This window comes from Corvus kubaryi, unplaced genomic scaffold (assembly GCF_017639235.1).
Source record: "Corvus kubaryi isolate FWS band 111438036 unplaced genomic scaffold, C.kubaryi_AGA036_p1.0 37284, whole genome shotgun sequence".
NCBI lineage: Eukaryota > Metazoa > Chordata > Aves > Passeriformes > Corvidae > Corvus > Corvus kubaryi.
The window spans coordinates 3823680-3848693 of record NW_024581088.1 but is presented as its reverse complement, the minus strand read 5'-3'; the positions used below and the strand labels follow the sequence as shown (position 1 = coordinate 3848693).

General features: G+C 45.8%; 3 protein-coding genes across 6 annotated transcripts in view; 1 reads left to right on the top strand and 2 right to left on the bottom strand.

The window, feature by feature from the left end:
• The window catches only part of ZZEF1 (zinc finger ZZ-type and EF-hand domain containing 1), a 56107-nt gene extending 48979 nt beyond the window's left edge, over positions 1–7128 (bottom strand). For both annotated transcript variants that reach the window (XM_042025950.1, XM_042025951.1), the window contains exons 1-4: positions 6759–7128; positions 2476–2620; positions 1253–1447; positions 201–372 (exon numbers count right to left, since the gene is read on the bottom strand). In XM_042025950.1, the coding sequence (XP_041881884.1) occupies positions 201–372; positions 1253–1447; positions 2476–2620; positions 6759–7097 (851 nt within the window). In that variant the 5' untranslated portion in view covers positions 7098–7128. The remainder of the gene's footprint in view (positions 1–200; positions 373–1252; positions 1448–2475; positions 2621–6758) is intronic.
• Positions 7129–7287: 159 nt separating this feature from the next.
• LOC121663554 (neuferricin) lies at positions 7288–14274 on the top strand. 2 transcript variants are annotated; one of them, XM_042025946.1, is made up of 4 exons: positions 7288–8348; positions 8703–8843; positions 9478–9664; positions 10241–10367. In XM_042025946.1, exons 1-4 carry the CDS (start codon positions 8126–8128, stop codon positions 10332–10334), a joined length of 645 nt encoding a protein of 214 aa, XP_041881880.1. In that variant the 5' UTR covers positions 7288–8125; the 3' UTR covers positions 10335–10367. The 2 variants fall into 2 exon arrangements, with proteins under 2 accessions (XP_041881880.1, XP_041881879.1); XM_042025945.1 differs by lacking the exon at positions 10241–10367 and adding an exon at positions 11299–14274 and having other exon boundaries at positions 7290–8348.
• Positions 14275–14383: 109 nt separating this feature from the next.
• The window catches only part of ANKFY1 (ankyrin repeat and FYVE domain containing 1), a 31768-nt gene continuing 21137 nt past the window's right edge, over positions 14384–25014 (bottom strand). For both annotated transcript variants that reach the window (XM_042025944.1, XM_042025943.1), the window contains exons 16-25: positions 24448–24566; positions 23942–24098; positions 22782–22982; positions 21370–21546; positions 20807–20954; positions 20446–20536; positions 19995–20119; positions 19633–19779; positions 19062–19152; positions 14384–18118 (exon numbers count right to left, since the gene is read on the bottom strand). In XM_042025944.1, the coding sequence (XP_041881878.1) occupies positions 17986–18118; positions 19062–19152; positions 19633–19779; positions 19995–20119; positions 20446–20536; positions 20807–20954; positions 21370–21546; positions 22782–22982; positions 23942–24098; positions 24448–24566 (1389 nt within the window). In that variant the 3' untranslated portion in view covers positions 14384–17985. The remainder of the gene's footprint in view (positions 18119–19061; positions 19153–19632; positions 19780–19994; positions 20120–20445; positions 20537–20806; positions 20955–21369; positions 21547–22781; positions 22983–23941; positions 24099–24447; positions 24567–25014) is intronic.

Here is a 25014-nt window from a genome sequence, read left to right as displayed (position 1 = left end):
TTGCCTGTGATGGAGTTGCTGAGAGAGCTCTCCCTGCCCTTGACCCAAGAGCCTTTCATCACATTTTCTCTCCCCTGCCCGGCTGAGGAGGGGAGTCATGGAGCAGCCTTGGGGACACCTGGCATCCAGCCAGGATCAATCCACCACAACACCCCACTGGCTGTCAATCTCAGGACTCACAGCCCCAACCCTAAGCTCACCGTATCCAGTGGGATCGAGCACTCCCATCTGACTGCCAGAAGGAGGAAGTTTCTCCATTTGTCATCTTGTCGATATCGGCGGAATTGGAGGAGGTTTCGATGTGTGTGTAGCACTTTGTGACAGATTTCAGCTTGTCTGACTCCTGATTACCATTCAGATCACTGGGGTATTCTGCAAAGAAATCACTCAGAACATTCTTCTTTGGCCTGTTTTGAGAATTGTTATACCTTTGTAAGAACTATCTCACACAAATTAACTTGTTGGCACAGAACACAGCCCCTGAAGGACTGTTTCTGACAGAAACCAGGAGATAGCAAAGTTTCATTTCAGATGAAATTGCAATAATCTCCACCTATCACTCTCAGTATAAAAACACCTCCATTCCCTCAAGTTCAATAGCCTTTACCTATCCCTTTCATTACTTGCCTCACCAGTGCTTTATTATTTTTATACCCAAATACAAACAAATGAAAGGGAAAAGTAAATTATGATGGAGAAAACTTCAATTCATGTACTCTAGGGAAGGGACAAAGCAGTCTCTTTCCCAAGTAACTTGATCTATTTCAATAGAAGTACAGAAATCCGAAAATATCTAGTCAAGCTGTGAAGAAAAGGATCCCTCGCTGCAGGGACCAGGCCAGTCCCATCAGAGATACAGTAAGAGATTCACCACCTCCAGTCCAAAATGATAAAGTATCTTTTAATACTGAACAGTCAGCTTCAGAAAACATTCCCCTTCACATGGAAACTAAGTTTCCAGCAACTAGTAGAGACTGAATAAAGAATACCACAAATGAGTAACCATCGATTGTGAAACAGGCCAGGAGAAAGATAAGAACATTCCAGAGTGTTACTCAGATTGCTGGGTAGTTCAGAAATTAATTTATGTGTTTCAAAAACCAACAAAAATCCATAGAAGCATGCAGATCAACTTTATAAAACATCAGGCCTGTTGGAGGTAACATAGCAAAGAAAGCTTTCTATCTCTAATCTCTTTTTCAAAGCCATGGTTACACTACCCTCCTGAAAAAAAAGGGAAGACATTGCCTACCTCTCTCTTTCAGGAGAAGTCGATCCAAAGAATCCTTCAGCACAGACGAGCGCATGGTGCAGATGTTGTTGAAGTATTCCAGCACTGGGTAAGGGATGGCAGTACTGGAAATGCGGTTCCGGTGCAAGAATCTCAGGATCATTGAGGCATGAAGGCCCAGGCGCTCCTTCGATTCAGAAAATATATCAATAAACCCTAGAAAGAGACATTATTTCCTTGGGACCACAATGCAAGAAGGATATAAAACTATTAGAGAGTGTAGCTCAAGTCTGCAACCTCTACAGCAGGGAAAAGTGCAGGCAAATATTGTTGCCAGTGACTTGACATGCCTGAAGGAGTTGAAAACAATTACCAAAAATCTTATGTTTATTTTGCTGCCCCAAACCCTTACCTTCAAAATCTAAGGGAAGCAGATGCTACTTGGTTAACAAGCTCAAGTATTTGCATCACTCACCCTGAGCTACACTGAGCCTCTCCCTTTGGCACTGTGGATTATTCCCAAAGAGGTGCCTAATGCTCTCCATCAACGTGGTGAGAAATGTCAGCTTCCTGAACAGTGGTACTCTGAATCCCAGAGCATTTACATGCATAGAACAGTACTCTCTAAGTCCTCTCCTCTGACTTATCTGTAGCCAATTCTAGTGTTTCTTGTCTGATCCTTTAAGGCAAATCCCCTTTAGCCACTTATCATCAAAAGCTTGAAAGGAAAGCCAGTAACTGATACTTATCCCAGAAATCAAATTCTGCAAACTGACACTTTCTGAACTATAAACCATAAAACCTGAATTATGTTTTATCAGGATTTCAAACGCTGAATAACAGTGTAATAATAATAATACTAAAATATGTGACTCATGCCCTGGAACAGACTCCATGGAGGATTTATTCCTCCAGTTACCAAGTGCATTAGCTGGGTACTCACCAAAATTCTGCAAAGAACACTTTTCTGTCTGTGAAATAAACCAAACGGGGATAAGAGACTTCCCCAGTGACACAGAGAAGGAAACAGAGGCCATTTGTGAATGAAGTTCTGCATGTAATGCTGGGAAATTTTTAATTTACAGCAATTCCACTTGCTTGACACTAGAGAACCAAGAACCTTCTGGAGGATGGTTTTGATAAGATTAGGATAAGCAATGCTATTAAAGCAATTTATTGAAGCAGCACCTCTTCTATAGGGCAGGGCTTGGGAAACCCTTTCCTCCACCACTCTGCCCTCATACCTGGCACCAGTGAACAAGCTTGCAGTTGCCTGATTACATGGCTCAGCTCCCCCTGAAGATTTGCTCCACTAGAATTCTTGAGAGCCTCCAGCATATTCTCCACATCTACAGTGCCATCTCCTTCAGCATCAAATTGTGCAAAGGCCTGAAGGGCAACAAAAAAGGAAATTTATTTCAGCATATTTCCTTAAAGCAGAAATTCAAGGTATTTCACAGAAACCAGAGCAATAAACATTGTAACACTATTGAAACAAAATCAAAAGACTCCACTTTCCAAAGTACTGAATTCACGGTAACAGGAAGCAGCCTGGCTGGAAATCTGCAGTGTTTAGCAAGTTTGAAGGTATTTGCACTGCCTTCCTATAAAAGTCAACTGGAGTCATGCTTAGGTGGAGACAGCCCATCATATACGCCAGTGAATCAGCAGGATCCATCCACAGACAGCTGGGACTGTGAGGAAGGTACTCACAAAACACCAAAAAGCTCCTCAGTTTAAGGGTGGTTTGGTTCCAGAAGCCACACCTTCGATTACTCATCACTGCTGCATCCCTCTCTCACTGCATCCACTCAAATTCCTTCAGGGTTTACATATTTTCTTTATTTAAGAAATAGTCCTAAGAACAGTAATATTTTTTCAATTGGATTTTCCTCCCATAAACTGTTCTCCTACACAAAATACCAGTTTAATATAGTTTGTCTAAGTATCTGTGAAAACAGTGGAGAGAGTTAGAATTTTTTTTTATTGAAGAGAACCACTGGCAGTTTTATTAACTTTGACCTTAATAAAATTTTTAATATAAAAAGTTATGTTGAGCATGTACAAAAAGCAACTCACATAGCATTTCAAACTTCGAACTAACAAAAGTACAAGGTATTTTTATTCAGCTGAGCCTATAAAACAGAACTAAGCTCATAAATGTCACTTGCTTTAACTAACCAATGCAGAGAACTCATGATCCAGTGACACACTACTATTAAAAATCTGGCTATATTTTCACAATCAGATTTAATTTTGAAACAAACTTCTGTTTAATTGCTAAAAAAGTGGAACTTGTTCCAGTATTTCAGGAGCATCCACCTTTTTCATATAAATTAGGAATGCACTTACAAAAGATAATTCCTTACAAGCAGGACTTGAGTCTCACAGCCCTGAACTTTGTATTTCAAGTTCAGCCACACAAGCCAAGTAAATTTGGTCTCTAACAACAGATGATCTCACAAGTGTCTGAGTCAAGGGATCTCTGCTGCTCAGGAGGAAGCTCCTGCTTCAATTTCTTGGTTTGTTACCTGATTATCAAACTTGATGTACCATTAACAGTGCTATCCTAAAGAGCAGTAACCCGAAATGATCAGCTCAAAATAACCTGCCAATTAACCATGACATAATTACACCAGTAAAATGAGAGTAAAGTCCTCAGAAGACAACAGAATCGAAACACAGCGTTTTAGCTGACTAAAGCTCTCATGGCACTTCTGTGGCACAGAGCTGAATTTCAGCTTGGAAGCTTTATAAAGACGTCTTATACACACAGCTAAACCCAAGCTAATAATGATCACCCTTAAAAAGTTATTTTGAGTGGCAAAACTGGTGCTGAACATCCAGCAGGCACCACAGCCAGTCCAGCCTGGACACTGGGCTGATCCCGAAACAAAAAGCCACCACCTCTGCTTGAGGACAACAAGCCAGAGGGAATTAATTCTAACAGACATAACTCAGTTGCCAAAACAATTCAATGTACAGTTTCACACCACACCATTCTCACCGTTTTTCTTCAGATTTGAAGTCGAACTGCACAATTACTAAACTACAAATTGAGCAAGTTTTGTGATGTTACTGGTGACAATAAAACACAAGGCAACAAGGCTGGATCTGCTGACACTTACTTTAAACCAATTTTTTATACTCTCAGGTAAGAAGGGATTACTACATATATGCTTTTCTTCACATCTTAATGCAGTATTTTGTTATTTTATTTTTAAGCTCTTCCTATGATCTCAGGAGATTGCACCAAACCTAGAACTCTAAAATTATTTTTTGACTGTTCAGTATAACTTAAACTCTGTATTTGACAAAAAACATACACAATTTCCACTGCTGTCCTGTGTAATGGGGGAAAAAAAATAAAGTGGGGGGAAAAAACTGGAGCATCAACCTGTACTCAAAGAATTTTTGAGTTTGTGTGCAGGACTGGGACATGATACAAATTCAGCAGCTCATCCTACTCCTAAATAAAAGCAGTAACTCCACACAGTTCAACCCTGAACATGAAGAAGCATGTAAGAAACATCTTTCTTAGGAAATGATGGGTGAGAGGATTGCTTGGAAATACGGCACATGGAAAAATCAGCCCCTCATCTCACAGCTCAGGAGCTGGATGGCACAACAAAGTATCTGAAAGGTGACTTGGGAGAACTTTGTATCTCACCCTCTGCTCTCAGCAGTATTAATGTTGCCAGCCAAAGCTGGATACATGACATGACAACTGCTGAAGCAGTACCCAGAAGGATTCAAAGGTTCAGTTTATCTAGAGAACAGATTTTGCGTTTAAACATTGCTCATAAAGCATTTGAAGCCTGTGCTCAATGCCCTGCACTGAGAACAGAGAAACTGAAAGGGCAGATCAAATCATGGGCTGCTCCAGACAGGATTCTATAAACATTAAAAAGTGAAACCTATTGACCTGCCAGCCCCAAATTGACTTCTCATCAGTGTAAAACACACCCAGGAAAGCTCAAAATACCACAGCTCATGGGTTACTGCCAGCTACAGAAACTTTGACACCAAGGTTTTCCACAGAACTCTCAACATCTCGACTTCGCTGGACAGACCAGATGTGACCACATATCCGCGCCATGGTAAATCCTGTGACAAGCATTTTCCCCACTCCCTAGAGCAGGAAATGAAACCAAAACAAATAGATTCTTCATGCAGAGGAGGACGTGACATACAGACAACCCTCAAAATATTTCTGCAGCCCGCAAAGCTCAGCTGTTTGTGCCAACAGAAAGAACCCCAATGGACTAATTTCATCCTTGCTGTTGTTACAAATGAAGATGTGTTTGTTACTGGCTCTTCTTGAAAAGGACTGGAAGTGGAGGCAGTAGTTTACCAAGCTGCTTAAACCAGTCTGGTAGAAACACACCTATCTGTACAGGAAAATGAATCTCCTCCCAGTTTCCAGGAGCCTTGTTCACCTGTCAGCACTGATTTGAGGCGCGTGTGAGTGATTTAACAGTTTACATAGTTATTCTGCTACTCGGGAGCAAAACAAAGACAGCAGGAAGTGACTGCTGAGCCTCAGGAACTGCTTGCGCTAAGGAATTCAGACACAGCCACTTTCTCAAGTGAGTGTGGAATTCCCAGCAGAGTATTCTGCTGCATTTTGGACTGCTACAGAGCAAAGCTAAAGCTTAAGTGTTCTAGATATTAAATTCTCCATATCCTTTCCCACAGAAGGGGAAAACTGGAAATCCCAGCGGAGAGGAAACTACTCTCTTCTATCCTTAAAAGCTGCCCTTAACACCTTCTGGCTGTGGAAGGGGATCTCTGTTATACTACTTTCTTGCAAGTTTCCCAAAAGTTCTACTTTACAATAAAAGAGATACTTGACAATTTCACTGCTGGTTTTAAAAAGCTCCAGTAAAATTAAGCGTGGTAAACTTTGACTTGCTGATAATGCTAGTAAGTATCAAGAGGAATTACTCAGGCAGAATTTCCTACCTGTGTTCTCACCACACCTGTGCTCTCAGCTGCTTCAGCAGTAGCAACAGCAGAAATATTGCTGTAAATACCAATTTTATTCATAAGTGGCTGCTGAGCATGACCACTGATAAGTCACATAAGTTTTAAAGGGATATCTAGTAGCTGACAGGCTGCATATCAACTGCAGCAGCCGCTTTTCCAACCTTGTGCAGAACCCTCTGGCCTGGCCTCTCCCCAGGTACCAGGACGGGGTCTCCAGGGTCGTGTGGATGGCCACGGAGCCGGTGCCACCGCCCACACCGAGGGTTCGGGGAGACCAACCCCCAGCAGCACCCCGGCGCTTCCCCCGCCTCCCTTCCCCCGATCCCGACCACCCTCCCGGCCCGGACAGGCGGATCCCTGTAGGGGAGCCCCATCCCTGGAAGTGTCCACGGCTAGGCTGGACGGCGCTCTGAGCAACCCGGTCTACTCGAAGGTGTCCCTGCCCGAGAGAGGGGGTGGAAGGAGATGGTCTTCAAGGTCCCTCCCTGCCCAAGCCATTCCACGCTCCCTGCGGACGGCGCTTCCTGCCGGCTCTCACCTCCTCGCTCTCCCCGCGGGACCCGGCCGCCAGCCGGGACACGCTCTCCAGCACCTCGCAGAACTGCTCCAGGCTCACGGCCTCGTCGCCGCGGCTCAGCCGCTCCTCCAGCCATCGCACCAGCGCGCTGTGGTGCCGCGACACGAGCGGCTCGGGCAGGGCCGCCTCCCGCAGCCGCGCCGTGGCCTCCCGCAGCCGGGCCTGCTCCAGCAGCACCTCGGCCGGCGGCAGCGCCGGCACGGCCGCGCCGGGTTGGGGCGCGCCGGCCGCCCCCTCCATGCCCTCTTCGGCACCCTCCTCCTCCTCCTCCTCGCTGCTGTGGCTCACCGCCGTCCCCATGAGCCGCTCGGGAGCCCCTCGCAGCCGCCGCCGGTGCCGGTGCCGCCGCTCCCGCCGGTCCCCGCCCGGCCCGGCCCGCCTTAGTCAGCAACTTCCCGCCCGCCGCACCTGTCAGCGCGGGGCCGCCACACCGCCGTAAAGCGGCACCCGCGCCACACCGCCGCAAAGCGCCACACCGCCGCAAAGCGCCGCCCCGGTGCCGCAAAGCGCCGCCCCGCCAGCCGCCGTGGGCCCGACGGGGAGCGAGGGAGCGGCTGCGGAGGAACCGGCGGGGGCGGCTCGTCAGCGAGGAGAGACTGCGGGACATGGGCCTGGCTGCGTGGAGAAGACGTAGAGGGGGTTTCATTAATTCATAGAAATATTTCCAAGGGGTGCCAAGAGGGCGGTGCCAAACTCTCTTCAGTGGTGCGCAGTGACCGGATAAAGAGTAACGCCCGTGAACACATTTCACCTCAACTCGAGAAAAACTTCTTTACGTGAGTGTGGCAGAGCACTGGGACCGGCTTGCCCAGGGAGGGCATGGGAGTCTCCCTCTTTGGAGAGATTCCAAACCCACTCGGACCTTCCTGTGTCACCTGCTCCAGGTGACCCTGCCTTGGCAGGGGTTTCGACCGGGTGATTTCCAGAGGGCACCAACAACCCTAACGATTCTGTGATTCTGAGAAGGTCTTTAGGAATGACATCATTAAGAAGAAACTTTTCCCTGTCAGGGTGCTGAGGCCCTGGCCCAGGTTGCCCAGAGGAGCTGTGGCTGCCCCATCCCTGGAAGTGTTCGAGGCCGGGTTGGACGGGGCTTGGAGCAACCCGGGATCGTGGCAGGTGTCCCTGCGCAGGGCAGGGGCTGGAAGGAAGGAAGGAATGAGCTTTATGGGCCCTTCCAACCCGAACCGTTCCATGGCCGCTGCCACACTGCCGTAAAGTGCGCCCTCGGGACGGCCATCCTGCGCACGCGGCGCCGGCCGTGGTTGGCCGCCACGCTGCCGTGCGGCGAGAAAACGGTCGTGCAAGCGTCGTGGTGTCGCGGCGCGATGGGGCGGGGCGCGGCCGCGGGACTGCTGTGCCTGGCCGCCGCCTGCCTCTTGCGCCACGGGTTCGAGCCCCGCGCCCGCCTGCTCAGCGCGGCGGAGCTGCGCCGCTACCGGGGGGCACCGGGCGAGCCCGGGCTCTACCTCGCCCTGCTGGGACGGGTCTTCGATGTGGAGCGGGGCCGCAAGCACTATGGGCCCGGCGGCGCGTACAGCAGGCTCGCAGGTACCTCTGGTGGGGCGGGGAGGGGCTGGGTGTGGGCCTGGCATGGCGTGGCTGGGGAGGGGATCATCCCCGGGCTGGGGTGTGTCTGTCTGTGTGTGTGATCGGGTCTCACCCCTGACTGGGGGGTTCACTCCGTGCCTGGCGGTCGCAGCCCCGGCTGGGAGGAGGGAGGGCTCACCCCGTGTTTGGGGAGCCCACTCCATGGCTGGGGTCGCACCCCGGGCTGCGGGATTCACTCCATGCCTGGGGGCTCATTCCGTGGCCGGGAGGGTTCATCCCCTGGCTGTGGAATTCACTCTGTGACTGAGGAATTCACCCTGTGGCTGGGGGGTCTCGCCACCCCCTGCCCCGCAGGCAGAGATGCCACCAGAGCGTTTGCCAGCGGCGACTTCACCCCGGCGGGGCTGGTGGACAACGTGTCAGGGCTGTCGCCCCCGGAGCTGCTCTCCATCCACAGCTGGTTGAACTTCTACCGCGACAACTACGAGCCCGTGGGTGCGTGTCGCGGTGGGTGCGTGTCACGGGGCGGGCTCACACAAGGGCCACGCAGGTGGATGGTGGGAGGTCCAGGGCAGGTTTCACCTACAGGGTGCCACCACTGTAAGGGTCTCTCAGCTGTGCCCAGCGTCCTGAACCCTGTGGGGACCAGCTGGAGCTGCAGCCACACCAGATCTTCGAGGTCTGCTTCCCTCCAAGGGAAAGTTTAATAGTTTTCCCATCTGGCTGTTGCCCTGCTTTGATTGTCTGTGCCGAGCAAAAAGCATGGAGCCAGCCAGAAATCACCAGGACTTGGGAGACTATAGGAGCAGCAGTGCAGGGAAACTGCTTTGGGGAAGGAGGTGCATGGGTGGGAAAGGCTTCTGGGTTGTGCAGCTGAAACTGTCTTTAGTTTGCAGATCTTTAATGAGTCTGTGCTTAAGCTTATCCTGCATGGATTTATTAATATGGGTAAATTGCTGTGTGCTCCATGGGGTTGAAGGGATGTAAGCTCAATTGGGTTCTAAAATTGGGCCATGGTGCCATCTCCTTTTATTTTTGTCTTTAAATAACAAATTAAAAATAAAACCCCACCAGAATGATGCATTTTCCTTGCCTAGAAACACTGGTCTTAATTGATCTCCTCTCCCAGGGAAGCTGGTGGGCAGATTCTACGATGAAAATGGGGCACCGACAGAAGCCCTGAGGGAGGTTGAGGCTGCCATTGAGGAAGCTCTCAAATTCCAAGCAGAAACTGAGCAGAAGAAGCAGCAGTTCCCACCCTGCAACTCTGAATGGAGCTCCACTAAAGGCACCCGGTTCTGGTGCTCCAGACAGAGGTAAACTTGTACCCTTTGGAGGAGAGCATTCCTGTCCTTTTTGGGTGCCCTGTGCTTTGTTCTTGCCTCTCCTGGCAGGAGGGGTGTGGGAAGCTGTCCTGGCTCCTGCAGCCACTGCACTCCATAGGTAGCTGAGGTCTGTGACCTGGCACAGTGTACAGTGGTGCTGCCAGGGCTGGAATATGCCAGGCATGGACTCTGTCCCTGTCTAAATTCATAGGGTTGTTCAGGTGGGAAGAGCCCTCTGAGACCACCAAGTCCAACCATTCCCTCAGCACTGCCAAGGCCAGCACTAACCTGTGTCCCCAAGGGCCACATCCACACAGCTTTTAAATCCCTGCGGGGATGAGGACTCCACCACTGCCCTGAGCAGCTGTGCCAGTGCCTGACCACCCTTTCCATAAAGACATTTTCCCCAATATCCAACCTAAACCTCCCCTGGCACAACTTGAGGCTGTTTCCTCTTACCCTGTCCCTTGTTCCCTGGGAGTAGAGTTTAACCTTCACCTGGCTCTAAACTCCTGTCATGGAGTTGTAGAGAGTGAGAAGGTCCCCCTTGAACCTCCTTTTCTCCAGGCTGAACCTCTTCTGTAACACTGGAATCAAAGAATTTGCCACATGTGCACGTGATCCTCCTGTTCTCAGCAAAACAGGACAGAATTCCCAGTAGGACTGGGATTCAAACAGGTTCTGTCACCTATCAGAAACACAAGCATTAACTTGCATTTTTCAGACAGTTTCACAGCCTGATACCACAACATTTTCACTTAAACCACATAAAAATGAGGTTAAGCTTTGGATAGTCATTTCCTACTTACTTTCCTGTTAGTTGTTATCTCTCAGCTCAGGGACTATTTTGCTTGAAGGTGAAATCATTTCACAGACCGCACTGCAAAATGCTTGGGCTTCATGTCAGCCCACCAGCAGCACTGTGTACCCCAGGGCTCTGCTTCTCTGTGTGACTGAGCTTGGGGACAGCCTTGGGACCAGGTGTCATGTGGCAGTGACTTGTGTAAGAGGCTTAAAGGCTGCAGTGGTTGGGGAACAGGCAGGATTTGGCCCCCAGAGAGACACTTAGACATTAAGAGACATGATGAATTAGCTGGGGAAGTACTTTTTCTTTTGCCCCAGTTCTCAAAATCACTGTGTTTAGTCAAGGCACAGAAGGCCTAGAAGAGCCTGGTCTAGTGGAAGGTGTCCCTGCCTATGGCATGGGGTGGAGTGGATGATCTTTAAGGTCCCTTCCAACCCAAGCCCCTGTGATTCTGTGAAGATGTGTGATCATCTGTGAGCAATTTGGTACCTCCAGAAAAGGCATTTTGCTGTGCTACAGAAGGCTGTGATTCCTTTTCCAGCAATGGATGCATGGAATGCAGAAGCTGGTCACTCTCAAAATGGCAGAGCCTGTAGCAGCAGTGATGAAACCAGGTTCAGGCCACAGGTTTCTGAAGCACAGCCAATAAGAAGGTTATCAGCTGTGGGATGGTGGCTGCTGGGAGCAAAGTCTACCTCAGTGAGTGTATTGTTAGTTCAAGTTTTCCCATATTGTCTTAGTTGTTTTCTAAGGATTCTCTATTGACTGGAAGCATTTTCATGGGTTTGAATTGTAATTTATTTTCATTTTCCATTCCTAGTGGGGGAGTGCACAGAGACTGGGCCGGAGTCCCTCGGAAGCTGTACCGCCCTGGCTCGCAGGGGAGTCGCTGTGTGTGTGTGAGGAGCACAGGTCCCCCCTGGGGCCAGCCAGACTCCTCCCAGCACAGCGACAGAGGGGACCTGGATAACCCTCACCTGGAGCAGTATGAGGGCTGCCATCCCCTGGCTGAGCAGTGTGTCCTCACGGGCTGATAGCAGGCGCTGCATTCCAGGGCAGGGAGAGTCCTGCGGTGAAACGTTGCACTTTGGGTGGGCAGCTCCAGCTCCATCCCTTCCACCTATCTGTGCAAAGGGAGCAATAACAATCTCATGGTATTTGTGATGCTTTTTAACGTATGGAGATGGAGTTGAGAGAAGGGGAAAACACTTCAGCCAGGTTCGTGGCTAAAAATTCAAGTAACAGGATGCTTGCTTTATTTCTATGGTATTTTTACACCTGGCAACAAACTGTAAGATGCAGAGCCTGAATTGTATTTTAGAACTGCTTTCTTGTGCAGTCAGGAGATGGATGTTTGCGTGCACAGTGGTGGGACAATGTGCTGTGGTTTAAGGCAGCGAGGTCAGTGAGCACAGGAGCTGCTGCAGCATCACTGGCCCCAGTTCATGCACAGTCCTCAGGTCCTGCTGCAGGGCAGTGCTGATGCTCCTTCTCAGGCACCTGACTCGCTCCAAAGAGTTTAAAGGTAGCAGGGAGAACCCTGAATTTCTTCTGCAATTAAGATACACAGTATCTTGGAACTTGTGCAGTTTAGTTATACACAAGCTTTATCAAATTCTTGGAGTAGAGAAGGCAAAGGCCAGAGCTGTATTTCCTCATTCAGTGTTTGCATTAGATACTGTGCCAAGATATTGAAGCCACCTGTGAGGATTGCTGTTTGATATTGACCTCGCCCTCCTGGTCTGTGATTCACCACTTTCAAACTGCTCTCATCAGGAATGAGTAGTTTCTAAATAGCTTTTTTTGTTGTTGCTGCCTGGGTGGCAACACAACCATCCTACTGTAATCTGGCTCCTGTTTCCATTCTGGTATAAGACTTGCTGCCATCTGGTCTGTGCCTATCAGATTATAACCTGAGCTGAATGTGCCCTCACAAGACCCAGCTCCTTTAAAATCCATATTTATTGTATCAGAGCTGGCAGAATTCAGCAATATGAGTGACTCCCAGAAATGCAGGGCAGATTATTACCATTTCTGGGTGGGGCTAAAAGGGAGGAAGAAATACCTGCACAGGGTTCAGGCACTACAAACCTCAAGCTGCAGGCAAGCAGTTGCTGGTTTTAATGGAATCTGCTGTTAAAATCAGTTTTGGTGTAGCCAAGCTTTGAGAGAGACACGCAGATCATGGTCCAGTGGTGACACAGGTCCCTGCTGAGCTGTGGTCAGTTCTTCTCCTTAAGGCAGTTGTCACCTATGTATAAGCAGCTGGAAAGTGTATATAAACTGATTTTTAGCTACCATCACCTCTAAAGAGACGCCCAGAATCTAAGTGATTAGTTAGTTAATTGGCAAGTTTACACGAGGCACCATTCACTCCCTTGCAGTAGGACAGGTGACAGCACTTCTCACTGATAAAAGCTTAGAGGATGCTGCAGCTGCCAGGGCCGAAGTCATACAGCAGTTTAAATGTACATGTTTGCACATGCTTGTTGTAACATTGCAGGGGGGTTGTGGTTTTGGTTTTGGGGTTTTTTACCTAATCATCATCCTGAAGAGAAGCTCTTCCAGACACTGCCCTGCTGTGCCAGCTCTTAGCACTCCCAGGGAGAGTAGGATGTGTGGCAGAACCGAACCTCATCCCTGGGCTTGAGCCATCTTTGGGGGTGGAGTGAGCAACTCATTTCACACAATGCTGAAGATCAAGCTGTGTAAAAGGTGCAGGAAAGAGCTACAAAGCAGCACTTCACTGCCTCCACAACTTTGGCCTTGACCACATTTAAAAAGACATCACCACTTTAAATACAATTTCTTGTTAAAGTGGTGAAACCATCCCCCCAAATGATTGGCAAGTGCCTTTAAAAGAACTTTTAAGAGCTATTTAAAAGTTGCAGCAAATTCCAGACTATTAAATGCTGTAAGAAGTAGTTTGTGAGGGCAAACCAGTTCTAGTGAAGGTGGACCAGCTTGACCTTCTAAGCAAGTTTCATCTTGCTGTAATACTCAATCACTATGCAAATAGTGCTGAGGGGATGGTTTTGAGTGCAAGAGCTACACAAAAAAAATCAAATTAACTGCTGCAAAAAGGCAGGGCAGGAAGGTGGTGGTTTAAGTTAAAGTTGGTTGAAAACCACAAATATTCCTGTTTAGTGTTTGAAAATATGGGGGGGGAAGAGTTTGTCTTGCACTAGGAATGAGATATCTATTAAAGCAAACAAGGAGACACCCTCACTGACCTGAAGTGCTCCAAGACTACTGTACTTGTAACTCCAATTCAGCAGCTCAGCTGGATTCTCCCAAGGTGGAAAAGGGTGGGAAGAAAACAGTGACAGCTACAGAGGGCTCAGGTCACCACAGACAGTGCTCTAATAAAGCTTGCCATTCATCTGTACTTCAGTAAGTTTTATTAACAAAAGACTAATGCATCACAATCTCACCCAGAAGTCTTGGCTGGGTTTGCTGTTGCACTGAAGCTTTCCTTTTCCTCAACTGAAGCTGCAGGAGCTCTCTGCTCTCCCAGGGGGCTGAGCTGCCTCCAGAACACAACTGAGTGCACCAAGTGTTAATAACTTGAACTGATGAACTCCATGAACCAGCTCTGGCCCATGGGGAGCTCGGATTTGTTTCACAAGACTGATTATAGGTAAGTCTAGTATAAGGCATTCGAGATGACTACATGGTACAAACTAGAACACCAGACCTTGACAGCCAAAAGAACAGTTGTAGCAGTTCCACAACATGAAAATGAATACCTGGACTCATTTCAGAACAAAGAATAAAGTTGTTATGTCCAGTTGGATGTTGGATCCCTGGTTTTCTTTGTGGTCTGTAAGGATAGCTTGCAGAGGGGCAGCTGTCTCTGCAGGAGCAGATACTTCCTTAGCAAGGTTTCACCTCACGATGCATCATCTAGTTCTGCATTTTATTACAAGTAGAATCATTACACAACAAAGTAATGCATATTGGAAAAATACATTTTTACAACGACTCTGGACAAACATTGCAGATAAAATGCCATTGTTCTAAGACTTCCTTTTCTACTTCACAGAGGGTATTAGAAGGTTCAGTTACTTCTGTCACTCATACAAGCTTTGATTTTTCTAAAGACAAGTTTGCTGCAGTGACCACCTCTGCTGGTTACAGAAAAAAGAGGACTTGCCTATTAACATTTGATCTACAAAACAATCCAGCCTTGGCCTCCCATACTGTTACATGTTAGTTTATGAGCAGTTGGACAAGCTGTTATCTCCAGCAAGGGAAGTCATTAAGGCATCTGTCAGCTTGTAGCCAGCAACTTACTCTGCTCTGTTACCTTCAACAGCAACATTCTCACTCCACTCAGTGGTGTGAAACAGTGACTGCAACTTTTACAGACACAAAATTTCAGCCAGACCACAGTTTGTGCTTGTGTAAGAGTGCTGGACCATGGAATTTGCTTGTGTAAGAGTGCTGGATGACTGCAATCAAAAGGAATCCAGTCTCAGAACAAAAAGCTACAGCATGAACCACCCAACTTCCCATGTGTCCCTGCTGAAGTGCCTGAAGCCTCGTGTGACAGCAGCACTTCCAGGGACACAAACTGATTTTCCATTTAACCTTTTGTTCAGTGCTTGGCAGACTTGAGTCTCGAGTTAATAGATACCACTAAAAAACAGCAGGGGTAAGAGGGGTGGGGGGTTTGGTCACAACTGTGTTATGCTACAGAAAGGGAAGAGCAGTTTGTTTAGAGTTAGAAATGTGATGACCACCACTACATTACCAATTGCTTCATTCACATTTGTACCCTGTAGTGGAGCATTGCCAGCAAAACTCCCAAAAAAGTCTCAGTGGTCTGAGAGTTCAGACCAACACTAGGCAGAGTGTGTGAGGAATTGAGTCCCACCAGTTGTCTGGCAGGGTCAACTCCTCAGCTGAACTAGAAAAGAACTAACTTGGGTTTTGGTTCAAGTGAGCTTTTCCCCTTTAGCTCTGGCAGAAAGCTATTTAGAGTTAACTGGAAGGAAACTATCTCAAAGGCACTTTAAAAGGATCGAATTTGCTGAACTTAGTTGCTTTAAATTTAATGAACACCTCAGGCTGTACATTTAACAATAACCTTAACTTTCCTTTCAGACTTCAGTAAGAAAGCTGGGACAGTACTGGCTGTAAACAGCAAAGTAGGAGCACTACCAATGGTTTCCCAGATCTTTCCCAGAGTTTTACAGTTATAATCAACATCCTACTTTTCAGAAGACCAACTACCCAGCCTTAAACTTGCCATTCAGTTAAGCTGAATTTTCACCAGATCCACATTTTCCATCATTAAAAAACTTGCTTCATCTGTTAGAGCTGAGCTCCCTGTTCCTTTGCCCCTTCCATCAGAGAAGCCACTGAAAAAAGTGATGTTTAAATGCTTTCGCAATTACATGCTGTGCAGTTTTCCAATCAGTTTGAAGCCCATAGGCTGTCACCTTGGAAAACCCCTCCACTGCACTGTCTTTCAGCATTCTGAGCACACTCTTACCCCTCTACATCCCTGCAGCTCCAAACCAAGAAGGAAAAACAACATGTTAGCATGGGACTACAGTCAAGACTTCATTCACCAAATGCACTTTCTCTCCATCGTTATCTTTCACTGCTAGAGATGTGCAACCAGTGACACCCTGAAATATCAGAAGGCAATGGACCAGAAGTACAATGTTTCCATCATCTATTTCACTCAAAACCCCCCAAACTGTAAATCGCAGTTAACTGACACCATTAATTACTGTAGCTAACATTAACTGACACCACTACTTTCCCTCATTCACCTGCAATATTATGCCAGAGAGTCACCATTTGCTTTAGTAACTGTGTTAGAGACCAGCTGTGTTACCCAGAGCATTCTGTTGGAACATGACAGCAGCAGACATCAAACAGTGAGGCAAGGTTGTATTGTCATCCATTGTTCTTCCCTAGTGGTACAGGGGTGATTCCAGTTACAATATATGCATAGTGGAAGATGAAAGTGCAGATCAAGTGAGACTTGATGTGAAATTAATCATGCAAATGTCAGCAATTGCACCCTCTCCTATCCTCTCCTTGTACAAGCTTGAGAAAAACTGAGCAAGTCTCCCATAACAGCAGCAGTCTGGTTCATCATCTCATCTTACTCTTTAAGATGAACAAGTCACTGCTCCAAACAGGGCAACACATCATCACCTGTCCATCCTGTTCACTGGAAGTAACAGTCATTAAAAAATGCACACCAATTCATGTAGTAAAGATGAGGAATGCTGAATTGAGTCTATACTAGCTTTATCTCTTAGAATAAAAACAGCCTTAACATGGCATGTAGTTTTGCTTAAGTACCCATTTTTTCTAGCTGAAGCCTTTGCCCACCAAAGCTGGTCTACCAGCCAAGTACTTTCGTGTTTACCTAGACAATGTGGTGGTTTCTACAGATTCAGCATGTTTAAGAGAGCACAACCAGCCTAGATTAAAATACTGCAGCTTAGTCCTAATAGGAAGCCTCCACATAACACTTCCATTCACCAGCAATCCTGCTGAAAATGGACCCAAGTTTAGTGTCTAGAGGTGCAGCACACTCTACACTGGTAGGGTTACTCTCCCACAGCAGTTCAGGCTCCTTAAACCCAAGGAAAGTGCTACTCTCCCTCCTGGGATTCCTAATGCACTTCAGCATTTATTGCTGTACTGTGAGTTAGACTTCACCAGTTTTAGTGTTTCTCCTTTAGCACATGCTCAGGCCTTTCAGCAAACTCACGGTCATTTATACAAGTTCCATGAACTGGAAGGACCAACAACGTAAATATGAAAGTGCAACGAAGACTGACAGTTCCAGCAGGTATGAGCAAGAGCATTTCCTAAAACAATCTTGCACTTCTCTTGAACATGCTAAAGCCAATGAGTCGTTTGCTGAGGAGGTATCAAGACGTGGATCTGCAATTCTGACTGCTTCGCATCAGATGTTGTAAAGCTTTCTGTTACTGTAAGGCCACAATTCTTGAGCTATACTTAGAACTACCCCTGGGTCTGAAGAGTTTCTTGAACAGTGGTTGCAACAGCTCAGTTTAGCTTCACAAGAAGTCTTCTCTAGAGAAGGGGAACGTTTAAGACAAAGCAAAGAAAGATACCTGGTTACCCTGAAACTTAATGCCATCTCTACTAAGCAGCCTGAAAGCCACAGGACTTAATAGAGTTGCTCAGTGCAAAGCACCATGTCGAGGACAGACCTGTTTTATGCCGATTCAATCAGTATAAATTTCAGCTTCCATACCCCACTGCAACTAGAAGAGGGTCTAAATTCTTTTGTCACTTGGTTTCAACAATCCACTCTGATTCCTAGTGAAGTCTATCGCAGCCCGATACATTTACAGTCATACAAAATCATTTATACCAGAGTATATCATAACAGGGTCCTTAATTTGTTCAGTCTATTGCAGAAGCCTCCTCTTCCCTATCCCGAGGGCTTGTAAGCAGAGCTGCTGTCAGGTGCACTGACTGGGAATCCCTTTACTTCCAGAGCATACTAGGAGACTCCTCCCAGAGTCAGGACATCAAAGCAGATGTTGCAAACTCGAACTGGCTTGTTCAGATCAAATTTTATGATAGGAATCTCCTTTGTTGAGCACTTATGGCAGAGCAGGCGTCCACAGTGTCGGCTGTAGATAGAAGAGGGGTGGGAGAAAAGTGAATTCCCTCCTAGTGAACACCAGGATGTTACTGTTTGACATTCTTTATCAATGATAGCATCATTAAATACACACTAGCAATTGAAATGCTATGATTGTCTTGTATCTTCTGGTATTTGTCATGGAATAATTTACTAATGCCGACAGCACATGCTGGTTCTGTACTAGTGAGTCACCTGGTACTGCTTCAGCTGATGCACGTGGAGTTTCTCTGGCATACTGAGCTAAGAAGAATCTTAGCTTAACACCCCTCCAACCCAGCATGTTTTGTACAACTTCAGACTAGTTAAAAAAGGCAACTCCTATCTACACAAGAGCAGCTCATGTTCATCTTCAGCCATTTCCACACTACAAACAGCATCCCAAACCTGAGCTGTCAACACCTGCCCAAATCTGCCACCTGTTTTGGAGCAGGTCTTCCCACCACTGTGGTGATGGTGTGCTCCCTCCTGCCTTTCCTGGGTAAGCCACAGCCCCAGTTGTTGCCCTCTAAACCTCATGCCTCCACAGGAAGCTCTCCCAGACCCCATCCTCTCTGAAGGAAATAATCAAGTGCACCTTTGCCATCAAGTTCTGATAAACCATTGCCACATTTACCACTAAACTTCTGTTATTGTTGCTCCTCTGTGGAGTGAAGTGCATCACTTTCTTTCCCTGACAACTGGGTATTTAAATCCTGTTTCACTGGAATGTGGACATGATTCCTCATTTACAACCAATCAGAATATTAAATGCACAAGCTGCTTAAAATATGATTTCAGTCAGACTACAAGTTTCTGATCTAAGACAGGATGGAATGTTTCAGCTGGGTTAGTGGTTATACACCTACATTAAACTACTGGAAGGAACAAGCCTAGCTACATTTGGGGAGGAATCCATTTCCCGGTAAGCACAGCAAGGTGGCTCATATTACCAGTGATGCTTTCTTGTTGTGACTCCAAATTTGGCAGCACATTCATAGCAGTTGGAGCCATCACACCAGGGAGGTTCTTTTGTCAGCATATCTGTTAGAGGTAAAAATGTGAAGGCAAAATGAGCTCAGACACGTCTTGAGTACACTAAACATGAAGGTTTTTTCCAGTTCTAGGTTGCACCCAGTATAATGGATTTCACTACTCTTGCAGGAGCTGGAGTCTTGTTTGTAGGCAATCTGTAGTTGCTTTCAATCACATTGTCCACAGCAACAGTACAGCACCAGTTAAAAAGCAGTGTGTGTTTTGGACCATTGGACTACACAACCAGCCAGGAGTTTCCATGTCTATCCTTCCAGAAAAAGTAGTATCTGACAATCTGCATTGTACAACTTTTCAGCTAATCACAAAAAAACTAGTATTCCTACCCCCCACTGACAGTAGTATAAAATTCACAAGTTCCACCTCTCTGGAATTACTGTCATCTAAGTCAGATGTCCAGAGTTCTTTCCTCCAAAGTATCCTGGAAGCATAAGCCAGAAGCACTTTCCCACTGCAGCAAGAGGTACTTACCCAGCAGTCTGAAGAGAAGCTGTTTTGTAGCAACTTGATAGTTGAAGATATTGACTCCCTGGTTGTTGTTAACTCCCAGGCGAGCCCCAGCTCTCACTATTGCACGACACAAGTTCGCATTTCCCTTCATGTAAGCCAAGAGGAGCACTGAAAAACAAAAGCCAAACAGCTCCTTGCTAACAGAGTGGCAGATTGTGTTATATTCAGTCCGGACCAGGATTTTTAGTTTTTAAGTTTCTGTGTATTGTGTGCCTCCTACTGTATTTAACATACTACTGCCAATTATTCCAGCTTTAAAAGTGACGTACCACGAATACAACTTGAGTGACTTCCAAATTTAGTAGTCGTTGAGTCTCACCTACCTGTGTTTCCTTCAGCATCAGGTTTGTCTAGAGGGTATTCTGGCATACACTCCAAGAAGAGGTCACAGATGGCTGCTGCGTTATCTTTCCCATATTGTCCCAAAATATGCATTGGTGACTGGCCTCTGGGGAAAAGAGTTTGTTATCCTGATCAAAGTCTGCTTGCTACTGCAGTTACTCATCCAACTCTCCTTGCTTTCAAGTTTGGTTCAGACTTGAACAATGCTACATCTCTGCAACTCAGTACATCATACACAACTCCCCACTTTAACTTTCCTTTCTTGGTGCATACGTATAATCTGCACAGAATTTAGACACAGAATCATTTGCACACTTCCAAATTCGTGTATAAATAATATAATACAAGCCAAATATATTTTTTAAGCAGCATATCAGCACATTTTAAAATACAAAGCAGTTCTTTTAGTCTGTTAAGACTGTAAGTAATTACCTGATATTAAAGGCTTCTGCATCTACATTGCACTCTGTGAGGAGGACCCGGATATTGTTCAGACGGCCATGCATCACTGCCAGATGCAGAGCTGAACAGTAAAAGAAAAAAAAGAAAAAAGAAGGTTCAAGACTCTGAGCATCAGCAATAATTACAGCCTAATAACTAAATGAAACACCCTCCTTCCACTTTCCCAACCTTCCTTCTCAAACAACTCCTTCTGTCTGTTTTGATTTCCTGCACTTTTATTCTTTCACCTTTGCAGAGCAAGCCCATTCACAGTGAGCTCTCTAGCACTAGGAGACACCATTAACAGACCTACTGAAGTGTTTTGCATTTACTTGTGTAACTTAAAGTTTACCGTTATTTCCATTTTCATCTACAGCTGCAAAGTCTACTCCATTCTCCAGAAGGACTGAACAAATGGTGGGCAGGTCTTGCTGGGCTGCTAAGTGAAGAGCAGTCTGACGGTGCTTGGTCAGTTCATTCACCTGGGCACCTGCAAGCAGCTGTCAAGATGCAAAAAGGAATATGTTCAAAGATGGTTTCAGGGCTATTTTAGCCAACAGCTCATTTCTGTGAATGAAGCACGCAAGACTCTGGTGTACAGAGGTACTTCTAGGCCTCCAGCGTGTATAAAATGGTATCGTGACTGACTGGCTACAATTTGTGTTTGTGTTCAAATGTGCAGAAAGCACAAGGAAAGATTCTTTAAATTGAGCCATACTACCTAGTGATTGCCACAAACCCAACATGCTCAAGTGAAGGCTTCTGCAACAGCTCAGCTAACAGTACAGGCTACGGGAACTTTCTGTTTCAGAAAGAGTGGTGTCACTCCCACGGGATTGATCAGCCTGCAGGCACTGTGCAGTAAGGCAGAATGCACATTTTTAAGCAGGGGAACGGTGACTCTCCAGCACGCACCAGATTGCGCACAATGATCTCCGAGCCAGCCTGCACTGCCAGGTGCAGAGGGGTCAGTTTGGAGGCATCCTGGACCCGGGAGTTGACATTGGCCTGCACACTGATCAGGAACAGCACGCTCTCGATGTCCGAGTTCTGAACAGCCACATGCAGGAAATTCCGACCTTTATTATCAACCTGTGGCAGAAAGGGCATGTGAAATTAATCCATTAATCCTGCAGAATAAGGTGTTTTATGCAGTAGGACATGTTTTCACTAAGAGACACTTGCTCCCTTTACTTGAACTGTAGAATCTCGTTCCTTTCCCTCGTTGACATTAGAGACTTACCTGATAGATGTGACTATCAAATAACCAAACTGAGAAATTATCTGCTGCAACTGCTCGGTCCAATCTGCCTCACACTACTTTATTTCTATATTATAACCTTGTCATTTCTTGACCCCACACTGGAGAGTATTGTTAAACAGACAAAAGATTAACAGCTGTTGTAGTTAAGTACTGAGCAGCAGTTAATGATAAACTCAGTTAAATGACACAAGCTTGAGTCTATCTGGCAATTAATCCAGGAGAAGGAAGCAACATGGAATCCTGCCACGCTGATGCAAAGTGTATTCACAGAACCATAGAATGGCTGGAAGGGACCTTCCAAAGTGATCCCATCCACCCCCTGCCATGGGCAGGGACACCTTCTGCTATCCCATGTTGCTCCAAATCCTGTCCAACCTGGCCCTGGACACTTCCAGGCATGGGGCAGCCACAGCTGCTCTGGGCAACCTGAGAATTCGGTTTTTTTGCTTAATACCAAGTACATGTTGTTCACCTTGCACCTGACCTTAAAGCATATTTAAACTGGCTGTATTTGTAACCATGTTTTACATATATTACAAGAGCTCACTAAGTACTCAAATATTTTGCTAGTAATTAAACTTACACAGGATAGGAAGAACCTCCTGAACAGCTGCCTGAAGTGTCACACCAGAAGCCTGAAGATACAGTTGGAGGTTTTATAGTTCAGCAGGGCAGCATAGCATCTATTATTCAGTTATTTTAGGTCACGTTTTCTGTTTTGGATAGCTTTAGGAGAGCTGGGTAATAGATTATTTCTGTACTAGTCCAGCACAAGACAAGAGTAGAGTTAGAATTTCCTCCTTATACATACATATGCCTGTTTCTCAGTTCAGTATTGACAAGATAAGAAGATTTGACAAGATACTAACCCTTAAAGTTCTTACTCACACATATCACATACACACCTAGTTTCCTAATAAATCCTGCTAAAGAGAACTGGCATCTGGCAAACGGATTGCATGTAAAGCCACAAAAGGATAAAACAGAACCGGCTTGTGGAACAGCTGTTACCACAAACTAGTGCAGTAACAAAACCAGCATGGTTTGAACACTCCCAGCTTACCTGTTCGGCAGCTCCTGGTTCCCTCTTCAAAATTGCTTCAGCTGCTTTATTATTTTTATACGTCATAGCACAAGCAAAGGGAGTCATTCCTTGCCTGTCACGTACATTCAGCTTAATATCTGGATGTGAAATCATCAGCTGAATGATAACGTTATGTTGGTTGCTAATGGCAACATGGATTGGAGTTCTTCCTTCTGCATCCTAGAAGGAAACCAGGAAGTTTGTTATATATAGACTCAGTAGTACACAAATCCTTCCCTAATTTTCAAGGGTCAAAGCAACTTAGTAGTTTAGTCCTGTGACCTACCCAGCTTCCTTCAGCATGGTCACCAAACAGCTGCAGGGTGAGCTCAAACCCACAGTATGAGAAAAGCAAATTGAGATTTGTTTCTCCAAACAGGCTGACCTCAATCCTGTGCTACATGGCCTTTTAAATAGCTCACCATAACATTTCCCATGTAGTCAGTCATTCTGAGAGCAGAGATTAGCACTCAAATTTAATAGCAAAGTCAGCTGAGGTGTTTAAACATTTGTTTGCATCAAGCAGCAGTTTACAGCCAAGGCTGCTTTGTGACTGTGTTCTGTGATTCATTTTAATGTCACTTTCAACAGCACCAGGACCTAGAAATGTTATCCATTCATCTCTTTTGTTGTTATTTATAAAGCTTCTGTTTAAGGATTACTGTGTAATCGAAAATGAAATGTAACTCAAATCACCTCAGTTTACTCAATAACAGAAGATATTTCCCAAACATACTAACAAAGTAGAGTACTCTGGAGTTTTACACTATAGCTGATTTAATGATTAATTGCAGCACAATACAGCCCTGCTCCTGGCTTTAATTCACACTAGGGACAGAAGACACTGAATCCCATAGTTATATGAGAAAACTAACACTGCAAGAAGTTTTCTGTATCATTATTTTCCTTCAGCATAGCTTCCTGAATTAACCACCATACGGGCAGATAAGCACCAGGTCTGGTAAAAAGGGACAGGAGAGAAAGCAGAGCTTCAGCCAGTCATTGCATTGGCTCAGCTCTAAGAGCAGGATATTCTTTTCTCTATCAAGCAAAATACACAGCTGAGAGGAAAGTTTGTTTTCACTACGTTAGAGGCAAAGAATCTACTTTAAAAAATTGTGCATGATTTGTTCACACACCTGAGCATTGACATTGGCACCAAACTCCAAAAGGCACTGGATCACCTCCTCTAGTCCCCAGCAGGCTGCCAAGTGTAGGGGTGTCTGTCCATCATGGGCTTCCTCTTCTCCTTCTCCATTTGGGCCTGGCTTTCTGGGACTATTCACATCACACCCACTAAAACAAACACAGTGCGGTCAATTTATTATGTTTAATCCAGATTTAAACTGCTTGAAAAAAGGTCACAGAAAAGATTACAAGAGCTGATCCAGCAACTGCTGACACGTTCTACAAAAGCACAAGTTCCTGGTTTTAGTTTGACTCTTGTCATCAAGAACACGATGCTATTATAGGTAACAGAATGTGTATTTAGGATTGGTCAGAATCCCAAGTGTCACCCACCCAACCCAGCAAAAGCCTAAGGAAGCACATAGCTGTTATTGACTCAAGATAGCATTCAATTAATTTATGCCAGGGGCATCCCTACATGCATGTTAGAAGGTTCGTATCTTGGAAGGGGTCTGACCTGCGGATCAGGAAGCAAGCAATCTGTTCACTGTTCTCATCAATAGCTCTGTGGAGAAGGGTTTGTGAGCAGCCACTTGGTCCTGACCCCCAACACGTTGCGTCACAGCCATGCCTAACCTGGAAGGAGAAGCACAATGACACAGTGAAGGTTTTTTTCAACAGGCTCCTACTGTAGTCCCTGACTAATGCTTCTGGAACATTATCCCCTAGAGGTAAAACTTGAGATGCCTTGTCTATTCCTGTGACAGTCACTGAATTTCAGGAAGCTACTTTAAAGTCTTCCAGACCAATATTTTATTGTTTACTGTGTAATCCTTAATTAGACGGTATTTATTAACAATTTAAATATTCATCTATATACTTTGATAGATCTTAAGCAGGATGGACTAGTTACCTCACTTTCAGCAATGACAAGCACCTACAGTAAATCACGCAGCATCAGCAGACATTGCCTTTGAAGGTCTGGCCCATTTACCTGCTTTCTTACACAATCAACTAAACAGAGAGAGTTTTTTTCCAGGAATTGTTTGCTAATATTTGTATTCTTCTACTAGAGAACTACATA

Coding starts and splice junctions, on each gene's coding strand:
- LOC121663554 (XM_042025945.1), top strand. CDS start 8,126: ATGGGGCGGGGCGCGGCCGCGGGACTGCTGTGCCTGGCCGCCGCCTGC. Junction 8,349..8,702: donor CGCGTACAGCAGGCTCGCAG/GTACCTCTGGTG, acceptor CCTGCCCCGCAG/GCAGAGATGCCACCAGAGCG. Junction 8,844..9,477: donor CGACAACTACGAGCCCGTGG/GTGCGTGTCGCG, acceptor CTCCTCTCCCAG/GGAAGCTGGTGGGCAGATTC.